Genomic DNA, 12737 nt, shown 5'->3' with positions numbered 1-12737 from the left:
AACCTACAGAAGCAGCAGATCATGTCACCCAGCTTGAATCAACCTTGATGCCAGATGCCCACAGCAGCCCCAAGCCTGCCACGGCAACGGACACTGCTTGGCCCACCTTGGTGGCTGCAGCAGAGAGGGCGAGGACTGAATGGGTCATAGGGACTGAATTCCCCTCTGCCAGTGGGGCAGCTTTGGGTGTGTGCTCACCCTCCCGCTCTCTGTGCTGTAGCTGTTCTGTGGCTAAACAATCGCCAGGGTAGATGCCAGGCAGCACTCCCAATGCTAAGGCCAGGGCTATCCTATAAACTCACGTCGGCATAGCTATGTCGCTTAGGGATGGAAAAACCCACGCAGTGAGACCGACCTCAGCCCTGGTGTAGACAGCGCTGTGGCGCCGGGAGAGCTGTATGTGTCACCAAGCCCTAACTGAATCGTCGAGGGGGTGACGTGGGGAAGTGAAAACTGAGGAGGTTGGGGGGAGATGGCTGCACAGCTGGGTGTGCAGTCCCCGGCGGGGATGGGGTTACTGTGCACATCTTCACTGATGCAGGCACTGGGCAGGCTACGACAGCAGCCAGGGCCAAGCTTCTGTTCAGAGACCCATCCCCCTGCGGAGCTCTCTCTCTTCCCTCACGCTTTATTACTTGGGACACTAGGACAGAAACTAATTAGGACGGAGCATCAGAATTCCCGTGAGAGGCCTCTGCTCCGACTGCTTGTTCCACCTCTGACTCAGAGTCAGTCTCTGATCTGCCTAGGCATTTATACCGTCTTATTATTGCAGCAGCTCGATGCCCAAAGACAGGGAAGATCTGCCAGCTCGCAGCTTGGGCCCAGTCCTGCGAGCCTAACACAGGCAGGACTCTGCTGGAAGGTGCTGGGAATTTTGCCTGAGAAAGGACTGCAGGCCCAGGTATTTTGTCCAAGGCCCCGGAGCGGATGTATGGCCTTTCCTACTGCACTACGGCCAAAGTTCAAAGCGCCCCAGGGTCTGTTCAGAGCACCAGAGTCAGATCGGCTGAATTTCATGTAGCCTCCAGTGGATGAGACCTTCAAAAACTCAGCTGCTGTGTGCACACCTTCATGAAGAGAAAATATCAGGTACTAACGGGCTCTCTAATCTAGCCGAGAAAGATACAACAAGAACTGACAGTTGGCAGTTTAAGCCAGGCACATTCAAATGATGCAGATTTTCAACAGTGAGGCTGGTTAATCATTGGACCCAAGGCCCAAGGGAAGTGCTGGATTCTCCACCTCTTGATGTCTTCACACCCCAGCCTGGTTGCCTTTCGGGAAGGGAGGCTTTAGCCAAACCCAAGTTATCGGGGTTACTAGAAGGGTAACCGGCTGAAACTGGTCTCGCTATACACAAGGTCAGACTAGATGATCTGATGGTCTTTTCTGGCCTTAAAATCTCTGAATCAAAGATGATCTATATAAATATAAGGTGCTGCTACTCCATCGGCTCTCCATGAGGTGCCCAAGACACTTGGTGGAACAGAAGGAGCAGGGAATGTCAGATTTCACAGGGTTATTAGCCCGGACAGACAGGCTCTCCTGAGAGGCCTAGCACACTGGGCTTCTTAGAGACCAGCAGAACCTTTGATGGGGTCTAATGAATGCTCCTCTCTTTATGATGAGCCCCCACTGCCCCCTGCCTGCCGTGGCATGGCTCAGAGCTCCCGGCCCCCCTGGCCCTCGCAGCTGCTCTGTGTTTACAGCGGGAAGAAAGGATATTTTTATTGTTTCTGACATCGGCTGCCCTGGATTATCATAGTGTACACGGCAAGCCAAGTCAGCACCACTCTGCTAGGCTGCAGCCGGGCAGCTTGCCTGCGAGGGAAGGGAAGGAATGCGGCGGTGATAACATGTGTGCGGGGGGGGGCGATTAGACCCATTCAGTCAGCATTTGGAAAGAGCCTTCTCTTTCGCTCTCACACCCCTTGGCAGGGCCAAGCGAGTCCTGCCGGGGGACGAGGTGGAGAGGTTACCCCTTGCCTTTGAACGTGTTTGTTTGTCTAGTTCTGCTCCTAATTCCATTAGAGCTAATTGCATTTGGGACTGCGGTCTGGTGTCATGTTTTGTTTTCTTTTAAAGGCTGAGATATTAATTTGCATATCCTTACCCAGCATGCCTTTCCCGGCCCTCAGCACTGCCAGGGCCTGAAATCTGTGCATAAGCAGCGAGGTTCGTGGGTTGAGTTTTTGAGCCCTGAGTGATCCAATCCCCTTAGGACTTGGAGGCTGAATTCTGAGGGTTGTGTGTCCAGTAAAATGATCTGTATTTAGATTAATAGCACATCGTAATAACCTAATCTAATTTGTAACACTCCCACCACTGTGGTTTATTGGTGAACTGTGGGTCACTCCTATGCCTCATCATTATCTCTCTGTAGGGGATACTTTGCTGATGTATTGAGGTGGCAATTAACACAGCAGTCCCATGCTATTCTACTTTATAGGCCCAGCCAGATTAATCTCACCTGCAGGGATCCCCAAACCTGCTGTCATCAGCCCAACTACAGACAGCATGGTGCTGAGGGACATGGTGGTCCTGGGGACACGGAGACTCACTGAGTGTCCACCCAGCACCTTTTCCAGTCCAACAGCACCGGAAGAAGGGGGGTTAATGGTCGCAAGCAGTCAGGGCTTCGTTTCCCTCTCCAGTCTGCGAGAGAGCATCCCCCTGAGCCATCCACAGCATCCCCCGAGTCACCCCACTGCATCCCCCCCCGAGTTGCCCTGCGGCACCCTCCTTGAGTCGCCTTGCGGCACCCCCCCCGAGTTGCCCCGTACACTCCCCAGAGTCACCCCACAGCAGGCACTGACTCACTGGGCCATGAGGGGCAGCAATGATTCAAAAGGGAGAGTGCCCCCTACTGTGACACCCACACACCTGCATGCGGTACAGAGCCCCACTAGCATGGTGCTGGGACATTGGGGTCAGCATTGACTTTGAGGGGAGAGCGTCCCCACCCCACTGCTCCAGGCGCACAGCGCCCCCTAGTGCTGCCCCAGGGTGAGCCCTCATTTCAAGGTGAGGGCTCACTATACTGAGTAGGGTTGCCGCCTCCAAGATACAAAAAAACAGGAGCCAGCTATTACTTACAAGGCAGAGACCTCTCTGCTTCTCACATCATACCACGGCACTGGCCAACCAGCTGCGCCTACCCCCACTGCCCAGCCCAGTCTCCCAGGCCAGGCCCAGCCTCTCTCTTCCCCACAGCTCTGGGCCCCCAGACTCCGGCTCCCAGCCCCTGCAGTTGGACACCCCACTGGCTACCAGGCAGACAGCAAGGGGCAGTTCAGTCTTGCAATACCCCTGCCTTTGTGCCACCACTTCCTCTTCAACCCGATGAATCTGCCACTACCCTGCCCCCATTTGCCACCCACTTGCTGGTCCTGGCCACCCTTTGGTGCCATCTGGCTGGGATGCAGGTACTACTCCCATCTCTGAGCAGGCTTGGCAGAGAGATGCATTATCATGCGATTGACAAAACCCGGCATTTTTAGTGTCCCGGGAAGATTTGCAGATTTCTCGTGGTGGCTACCTGGAAAACGGGCCGATCCTGGGAAACTTGGGCTGATGGCAACCCTAGGAGCGAGTCACCCACACTTCTCCCTGCAGCACAGCACCCCCAATGCTGAACCGGGGCACTGGGCTCCGCACTGACTCTGAAGAGCCAACCACCCGCCTCCCGCAGACTGCCCACTCACACAGCTGCAAGACGGGGGCCACACTCTGTCCCCCGCTACCTGAGCAAAGGACACAGCAGCACCTCATCAGCTCCTCCTACCCCCTGGGGCAGCGCAGTAGGGTGACCAGATGTCCAATATTAGGGGCTTTGTCTTATATACACAACTCTACCCCCACCCCCTGAAAAAAAAGTCCTCCAATTTTTCACACTTGCCATCTGGTCACCCAAAGAGTTCAGGGGCATGGCCGGGCAAGGGATCCGTCCCACGAAGGAGTGGGTAGGCTGGTGGTTTTCATGGAGATGTTTTTCTTTTTCTCTTTCTTTTTTTTTTTCAAGGGAAGGGAGCGGGGAGCCCAGCCCCAAACCGCAGCTGGAGCCCAGCTGAGGAGCAAAGCGACTTCCAAGGCAGAGGAACAGGGGGTTGTTATTATTTATTAGCAGCTAATGCTTGATTGTCCACTAATCAGGCCAGAGAATACAAACGCGGGCCATCCCGGCCCCCCGCTCACATGTGGTTTCTGTTGCGTTGCCTGCCTTCCCCTACCCTCCCTGGTTGGGTTTTGTTTGTTTTTCTGTTAATTTGGTTGTTTTTCCATGTCGTTTTCCGTCAAACCGCATGTTTTTCCCCTTCATCTCGCCAGCCATTCAGTGACAGGCAGCCGGGGAAGGAGTCCAGCACGGAGCCCTTCTCTCCAAGTCTGGTGGGTGGCCCCCTGCCAGCTCCGGCACTCTGCGGAGTCAAACGTGCTGCATTCCATTCCACGCGGATCCAAGCGCTCACCTGCACTGCAGGCAATTAGGGACACATGGGACGAGCGGAGCTGGCAGCCTCCCCCTGGACAGATCCCCTAGCAAAGAGCAGTCACAGGCTTCCAAAGCGACGGACTCCTCCGGGCTGGCTGCTGTGCCACGCTATGGTGCACGCCGTGTCTGGTTCCCGCACGCTCCCGCTCACTCTGCAGCTTCCCCCGTCTTCTCTCTCCGCTCCTCCCCCAGCCTCTGGAGAGCTGACCTGGGATCTAGCCCTAGCTGTACTCTCACTCCCGATGCATCTGGCTTAGAGAGCGCTCCCACCTGGACACCGACGCAAGCCGCCCTGGCTAGAATGAATGGCGGGGACCCTGACTCTGGCTCAGCAGCTCCTAGGGGCTGAGGGAGCGTGCTCATGGATGCATTATTAGACCCAAGCTAGCTAGATGTGTCCAGGGATGGAGAAATTGGTTCCCTCCAGGGTATGGGTGACCTAGGAGCTCTCTTTCTGCTATCCATGGCCATTAACTCAAGCCCCCCTTCCACATTGCCTGGGAGGCCTTCCTGGTCCCATTTGCACAGACACCTCACTCTCCTCTTTTGGCCGACCTTCTGCCTCTAACTATCCTCTCCTCTCTGGCCTGTTAAAATTATTTTTATAACAGACTATAAAAAAGAGAGCCATGTGCCAAACCTCAAGAGCACATTATTTCCTAACATCTCTGTTACAGCCACTCCCCCGCCCTCGGGCCCTGCGTTGCCTAACTCGGAGCGTGAGCTCTGGCTCAGCCGGGAGCTTGCCTTCTAGCCTTGCTCTGAGATGGCTCAGCTCCCCCAGGGTGCTCCGGTTCCACCCCCTTCCTGACCCCGCGCAATCCATCGCACAGAGCTGTGCTCTTCAGGAGAGAATTCCCTGGATGGAAAGTCCCATTGCATCCCCGTCTCCCAGCACGCCTAGCCCTGCTCACCCAGCACAACCCCCTGGGCAGTGGGATGCCAGTGGAAGCACCAAGAGAACCTAGTGTCCTGATTCCACAGCCCCGTGCAGCCTCTTGGGTGTAAATGGGAATCACTCCAGCGAAGACAGCACTTGGCTGTTCCGAGGCTCAGCCTGGCCCGTGGTTAAGCGGCTCTCCAATATCTGCGCAATATGTTATGTTCACTGTGCTCTAAGACCTTCAACTACACGAGTTCAGTGACGGCCTGATTGGCAAGTACCCAACCCCCAGGGCAAACAGCAAGAGGGACGTAGCCTGAAACAATTGGCCCAGGGGGCCATCCAGTCCCGTTCTTCATCTAGGACAGTGGCCAGGGCCTTCAGAAGGAGGAACAAGAAAGCCCATAATGGACAATTCCAGAAGGATCTGTGCTTCCCATTAGTTCGTGGCTGGTTTGATCCACACCTGGCCTTGCAGTCACACAAGTCAGGCAGATTTAAATCTGCACATTTGATGTCCGGGGACTACCTGCCCATGACACCATCCCTTGAGGGGCAGGATTTCCTATGCACAGAAAGTGGCTCCACGTGGCCTGCTCCAAGAAGAGGCTGTGGCTTTAAAGGATCAGTGGGCACGGACCTGTTCCTGAGCGGCTCTTTTTTGAATGGCCAGCCAACGACATGAGAGGATACTGAAGAGGTGGATAATTGTGCCTGACCCCGGAATGGGAAATCCCTTTGCAGTGGCTCAAACCCAGAAGCCGGGGACGCTTTTGGATGATGGGGCGGACTGGCCTTGTGACCATTTGCACTCTCCCTTTGAACCCTGCCCTGCCCAGGGTGGGGAAGAGGCCAGCACCAAGCTGTGAGCCAACTCTTGAGCAAGGGCTCCAATTCTGAGTCCAACCTCCGTAGGGTGAACCCCAATGCTGAGCTACGCTGGGATTTCAGGCAGGGCTGGGGGCACCTCTACAAGGCCCAGCTGGGCCTGCAAAACCCAGGCTGGGAAGCTGCTCTGAGCTTGGCGCGGCTCTTGTTTTCACGCTGGGTGAAAGGAGGGGGTCCTTGTCCACTCAGGGACATGCCCCTCTGCAGTAGCATGTCTCTGCACTGAGGTTATTAATTTCGTGAGAGGAAGAGGCAAGTGAGTGGGGTAGGGGTGATGGGGGAGGGGGGGAAGGGAAGGAAGAACTTGCAGAGAGCTTTCAGTTAAAATCCAGGCAATTAAATTAATTACCAGAAAAAGCATCTCACCTGATTAGTTCCTTGCATATTTAATTACATTAGCAACATCGGGCATTCGCTTATTTCTTTATCTCCGGCTCTCTCTGCTGGGCTCGCAGCCCCGGCACTGTCCGAGCTCTCCCCAGCCTGCCACAGCCCAGGGAAAGCTGGGAGCGAGTGAAACCAGCAGGATATCGGCGCTAAAGCCGACCCATTCCCACGGGCCCCTGGGGGGATTGACGGGGATTATTATTAGTGAGGTGCTTAGCAGATGTAAAAGCCATTGCAAAGTCAGGGCTATGCCACAGCTGGAAAGGAGCCTTCGGAGGCGAGAAGCTGAGCCAGGCCCCCTCCTTCTCTCCAGCCCAGATCTGGGCTCCAGCTTCCCCTTCCCTGCGTGCAGAGCTGCATGGCAGCCTGACGTGCAGCCCAGCTCAGCTGTTCCCACCCGGTTTCCAACAGGAAGGATTTCTGGTGGGCGTCAGGGCCTCTCCCGGGTTTAGCCCCGCTGGGGGGAAGAACCCCCTGGCAGGCACAGGGCGACACAGTGCCACGGTGCCACGTTCAGCAGAGTCGTGGAGGGTGTCATGCCCTCCAAAGTCACCCTGGAGCCAGAGAGGCTCTGAATTGGTGTGGGGGGGAGGGCGGGCGCTCTGCGCTTTGGGAGCCTCACAGAACGGGCCCCAGGGGTGAGTCCAGCCTGAACGAGAGTCACTTACTCGACAGGGTTGCCGGTAAATGATGCACCCACTCTGGCCTCTCCATTGCCACATGGCCTCATCAACCCACCATCCAGCCCCTCCACAGCTTCTCTGCCACCTCCCGCCCCCTCCTCCCCATCTGCTGACTCATCTGTAGATTTCCCCTCCTTCTCCCTAACTCCCCGCACTCCTGGATGACTCCAGCAAACCACCCTCTTGCTGCCCCGTTACCCGGCAACTCTTGATAAGGTGCTGCGGGGGGGGGGGGCTTCACCCACAACAAGTGGCTCTCTCCTCATTCTGTCTGCCATGCTCTTTGCCGGCAACCACATGCCTCTGGCCTCCCTGGTTCGCAGGCCCAAAGCCCCAGGGTTTATTTGCTGCCTTTGATCCCCTCGTTGTACTCAGCTGGGTCTGGTCCCACCCTCTCCGGACAACATCTTGCTGACATCCTACAAGAACAGATCCGTCGTGGCCTCCCGCCCTTGGTCCACAGCCTGTCCTCGTCCCTGCTCATCACACACACCAAGGATTCTCATCTGATCTGCTCATCTAGCCCTTCCACCTCTCCCCTGGACATCAGCCCCTCCTAGCTACTGAGCGTCCTACACCCATGGAGGAAAGAGTCAATGATCAGATCCTAAGGCATACATAGGAGGGGGAAAAGTTAAGGTTACACCTGAATTCTGGCATTTCCTGACTTGCATGTTCCTCAATTTACAATCTGAATAATGTCTGTTTTGTATGTGTGCGGGATGTGTGTGTGTGTGTAGATTAATATAGCATCATCCCGCCACAGCGTTAAACTTCACAGGTGGCATGTGACTGGGCTGGCTGCTTCCGACGTGCCCCATCGTCACCAAGGGTCACGCTCCAGGCAGCCTGCCTCAGTTTCCCCTCTGGGACTGTGCAAATAAAACTTCCCGGCAGGCTTTTTCTTGGGCAAAAATATCCCTCCTTGGGGACTGGGTTTATTAATATAAAAGAAACTGCTAATAAAACTCAACCCCCCCCAGCCCCCCCCAAACAGTCCATTTGTAAGTCCACAGAACCCAAGGGTTTTCTTCCCCTTCCCAAGCCTCCTGGCCTGGAGGAACTCTCACGGTCTTCCCTGCAAGAGCCTTTCCTCACTGTCTGCGGACTCTGCTACAGCTTCCTGGGCTTTCCCCTTCACTGCAGCCACCTGCTGCCCTTTTAGGGAACTACCTGATTGAACCCAAAGGTGCCTCATTTTGTGATATTTTAGGGCTAGACCCAGCCCTCTGGCCCATAAGGGGCGAGCCATCCTGGTACACGGCTGCTCCAGGATTGACGTTCACCACTCACGGCTGGTGAGTTAGGCTGCAGGCGCCTTTCATGTCAGATCATTTATCACTCCTAATCAGAAATGCCCCGCTGGCCCCTTGGATGGACCCAGTAAGGTGAAACAAGTGTTTAGAGAAAAGACCCACGACACACCGGGCTGGATGGCCCGAGCCCAGGAATCTTGGCCGATATTGTCACCTACACACACATCCCGTCCTGTGAAATACACAGTTGCCATCACCTCTACGCTCCGAGTCCTGTGAATTCTAGTGACTGTCGTGTCCAAACACACGCCCATAGTCTCCCATGCAGGAACTACAGTCATTAATGCCTCGCTCCAGCCACTCATCTGAGACGGCCCCACCGCGGCGCAGCCAGAATTGCCCCTTAGAGCTAAGCATGCTTTGCTGATTGGAGAATCTCTCCCTTCCCTCGAGTCACAACAGCGGACGTGAGTCCCTTATTCCTCTGGGCTGCACCATCCCGTGAGCGTGGATGGGGGAGCATCCCCTTGCGCCTAGAGAGCCAAGCAGCAGTTAACCTACGATGGGGGGCCAGGCTGCTGCCAGACGTGGGGAGGAGATGCCCAGTGCTGGGTTGTGTTATCGGGGTACGGTGCAGCTCTCACGGTCTATCCCCAAGGAGGGGTCCGGACCTCGCGCTAAGGCGTACTCACTTCCCACTTTCAGGTAGGTCTGGTATTTGAGGTGCCACGAGGAGCCTTCGTAGCAGGCGTACTGGCCAGTGCGTGTGAGGTCAACGTTGCGCAGCACCAGGCGTGACCCGTTGAGGTGGGACTCATCCATGTCGGTGCCGTTGGCCGACCAGGTCACGGCCGCGTCCCAGTCCATCGCCCCGCACTGCATGGTCACATCTGCGCCCAGCCGCTCGTACTGGACCTGCATGTCTGAGGAGACAGAAGAAGAATCCCGAGGTGAGCTCTAAGCACGTCTAAGCAAGCCACACTCAGGGGGTGTGGAAACGGTGGGGCAGCTGAGAGAGAGAGAGAGAGAGAGACCCCGGAGCTACCCTGGAAGAAAGTCTGAGCATTAAATCACCCCCCAGAAGGAGGCAGGAAAGGCAGCATGACATGAGCACAGCCCCGGAGCCAGGCCTGCGTGGGTTCTAGTCACAGCTCTGACACTGACTCACTGTACAGCTCTGGGCACATCCTTTAAATCCTTCTTGATGCCTCAGCTTCCTCACCTACACCACACTGGCCTTCCTCACCTACACTGACACGGGCCTGCTCACCCCGGTAAGCTGCTTGGAGTCCCTGCTCAGTGCAAAGCCCTATCCTCGTTAGCCCCACTTTCCATGGCAGAGCTTACAAAGGCACGGAGAGCTCGCGCGGCTCGGCTTAGTGGGCTGGACACTGACCTGGCATCCAAGCCCTGTCCATTCCAGTGCTAACAGCCTTCTGGGGGACCTTGGGCTGGTAGCTTCAGCAGGACAAGGGTCCCTCCCTACCGCTGAGCTGGGCAAGGCAGGTAAAGGAGTTCCCTTTGTTTGCAACCTGCTTTAACAATGACAATCATTCGGGCTTTTCCTCTGCAGATCTCAGTGACCTTCCCAAGGGTGGGGGGGGGCAGAGCCATCGTCCCCATTTTACACAAGGCAGGAGGTGCAGAGTGATGAAGGGACAAGCCCACTGTTGTACAGGGAGTCCGGGGCAGAGCTGAGAAACGACCCCAGGTGTCCTGATAGGGTGATCAGTCAGCAAGTGTGAAAAATCAGGACGGGGGTGGGGGGGTAATAGGAGCTTATATAAGAAAAAGACCCCCAAATCGGGACTGTCCCTATCAAATCGGGACATCTGGTCACCCTATGTCCTGACACCCCCATCCAGCCTGTGCCCTCGCCCCGATACTACGAGCTAAGCGATAGCTTGTTATGAGCAGCTGCCTGTGCCCCAGCAACGGCGCCAACCCGTTCTACGGCCTGGTACTCCTCGGCTGGGGGACGGGTGCTACCGGGCAGCCAGACCGAGTGACGGGGATTGGGAGTTAGAGGCTTCTACCAGGTCATTTGTCTCTCACCAGGCACAGACAACAGTGACAAGAATGGCCTCACGATGGGCAGTGGGAATCCATTGACACCGGCATCCAGGGTCAGGCCATCGAATTATATGATTTTAGTGGAGTTGCCTAGAGAGGCCTATTCCGCAGTACCCATCTGCTCGTCCTCTGGGCTGGGGAGGCTAAATCTCTAGTCTCTCTGTCGTTGGTCCCTGTGTCTGAGAGGGAGGGAGATGTAACGCCCAAGGCTTCAGGGTGGGACAAATACTGCCGAGGCAACACTGCAAGAGAGGGGACGGGTGATTGTTGCTGGTGGTACAGGGTGGTTATGAACAAGGGAGAAAGCCCAGGCATTAGGACAGGGAAGATGATGATTACGCATAAGGAACATTCATTCACAGGCAGTCAGACTCACAGGCAGTCAGTTTCCGTGTGGTAAAGCTGGTTGGAAAAATTCGGATGGGACATGCTTTCTGTGGAGCTTGCTGGTTCAACATTCAAGCATTTCGTGGATACGGCTCAGTTTCAGCAAAGGTTCAATGGAAGCCAGGCAGCGTTTGAATCCTGCCTGCCAGGAAGGTTTCCACTGGAAACTTGCCTGGTTTCCTGCCAGCTCACCCGCCCGGCTCCTTGGCACCCTGCCTGGTGGGCTGACACGGAGTTGGGAGTCTCAGCTCCCACGGTCACAGCTCCTCAACAGACTAGGCTTCCAGTCTCCCCATGTGGTCTGACTCAGAGCTGGGAACCCCAAGGCTTCCAGGGCCTGTGGCATCCTGCCAGGTGGACTCATATGGAATTAGGGACCTCAGGGAGCCCAGGGTCCACAGCTGGCCGATTATGCCGTGTGGGCAATTTGCGCATACAGTCATAATAACTGTGTGTGCAAAGCTGGGGACGTGGCTGTGTGGACGTTTTTGCATTGTTTTGAAAACCAGGACCTGGACACAGGGAGTGTGGGTGAGGATTGTGACTGTGCAGAACATAAAGCAAGGCATGGACGCTGCCTGGAGGATCTTACGGTCTAAAGAGATGGACAACACAAGTGCACTGGGTGCCTCTGTGTTTGACAGTTACCCGAGGGACCTCAAGAGACCTGGGCAGTAGAGTTCCTCAGGAGACACTCAGAGACTGAGTGGGTGGGACCGTCCTGCTGTGTGACAGCTGATGGGAGCAATGGTCTGTCGTGGGACCCTCCTCAGCCAGCTGGGCCAGGCATCACACTCCCACCCGTGTCCGAGAGAAGGCAGGCTGACGCCAGAAGCTGAGCAGGAGTGCTGGAGCGAATGCATGTGGAGAGAGCAGTGGAATCCCCCAGGGCCGGGCCGGGGCCAGGGGGAGCCCTGAGGGGAAGGGGTAATGGCAGTCTCCTACATCCTAACATGCTCAGTTAGGTGGAAGCCCGGAGTTGTAATGCCATGAGACGTACTCAGATCTGGGTGCTCAGGAACGCAGGTCTCCCTGTTCCTGGGAACCTTCCAAAACAGCTCAAAATCCAGCTACACATAGAAACGCAAAGGGTCCATTAGCATAATATGGGAAGTAGGGGTATGGCTGAAGGGGCATTAAAGAGAAAATTTTATACCCACATACAGAGATCTTCCAGACCTCTCCTCGCCCCCCCACACACTAAACCCAGCTCTGGGTACCCTACACACAGCTCTGCCAACATCCCTCCACCCTGATCTGCAGCACGGCTCTTATTCCAGCCCGGGGCTCCCCATATTCAACTCTGTTGCTGTCCCTCAACCCTGACCTGAAGCCCCCGTCGCCATGGTGTTCCTACCCCTTTCGCAGGAGCATTTCTCAGCCGTCCTCAGTCCTCGCTTGGTTCTACTTGGAGCGTGCACCCCTCTTGGGCAGGCACTGCCATCAGCACTGGATTGCCCGCCCGAGCTTGGCTTCAAACCCACACTGGCAAAGGCGAGAGGCCAACTCCCACCCCCCCGCCCTCGCTCCCCGCTCTTCCACCTCTAATGCTGCTTTTGGATCGAGACCGATCGGCGCACAGCTACCACATCCGATGCCGCTGGTGGGAGCCTGAGCGGAGAACGCACTGGAGCGTGACAAGCAGGGAAATCAAACCACCGGGGCAGCATTCTTCTTCTTCGTTATTT

General features: G+C 56.0%; 1 protein-coding gene across 5 annotated transcripts in view; it reads right to left on the bottom strand.

The window, feature by feature from the left end:
* Positions 1-12737, bottom strand: part of CNTFR (ciliary neurotrophic factor receptor) — a 460255-nt gene that overhangs the window by 142821 nt on the left and 304697 nt on the right. For all 5 annotated transcript variants that reach the window (XM_073343357.1, XM_073343356.1, XM_073343355.1 and 2 more), the window contains one exon: positions 9282-9512. In XM_073343357.1, coding sequence (XP_073199458.1) covers positions 9282-9512 — 231 coding nt within the window. The remainder of the gene's footprint in view (positions 1-9281; positions 9513-12737) is intronic.

Source organism: Lepidochelys kempii, chromosome 5 (assembly GCF_965140265.1).
Source record: "Lepidochelys kempii isolate rLepKem1 chromosome 5, rLepKem1.hap2, whole genome shotgun sequence".
In the NCBI taxonomy this organism is placed as follows: Eukaryota; Metazoa; Chordata; order Testudines; family Cheloniidae; genus Lepidochelys; species Lepidochelys kempii.
The sequence above is the reverse complement of the archived record's forward strand: the minus strand, read 5'-3'. Positions and strand labels throughout refer to the sequence as shown.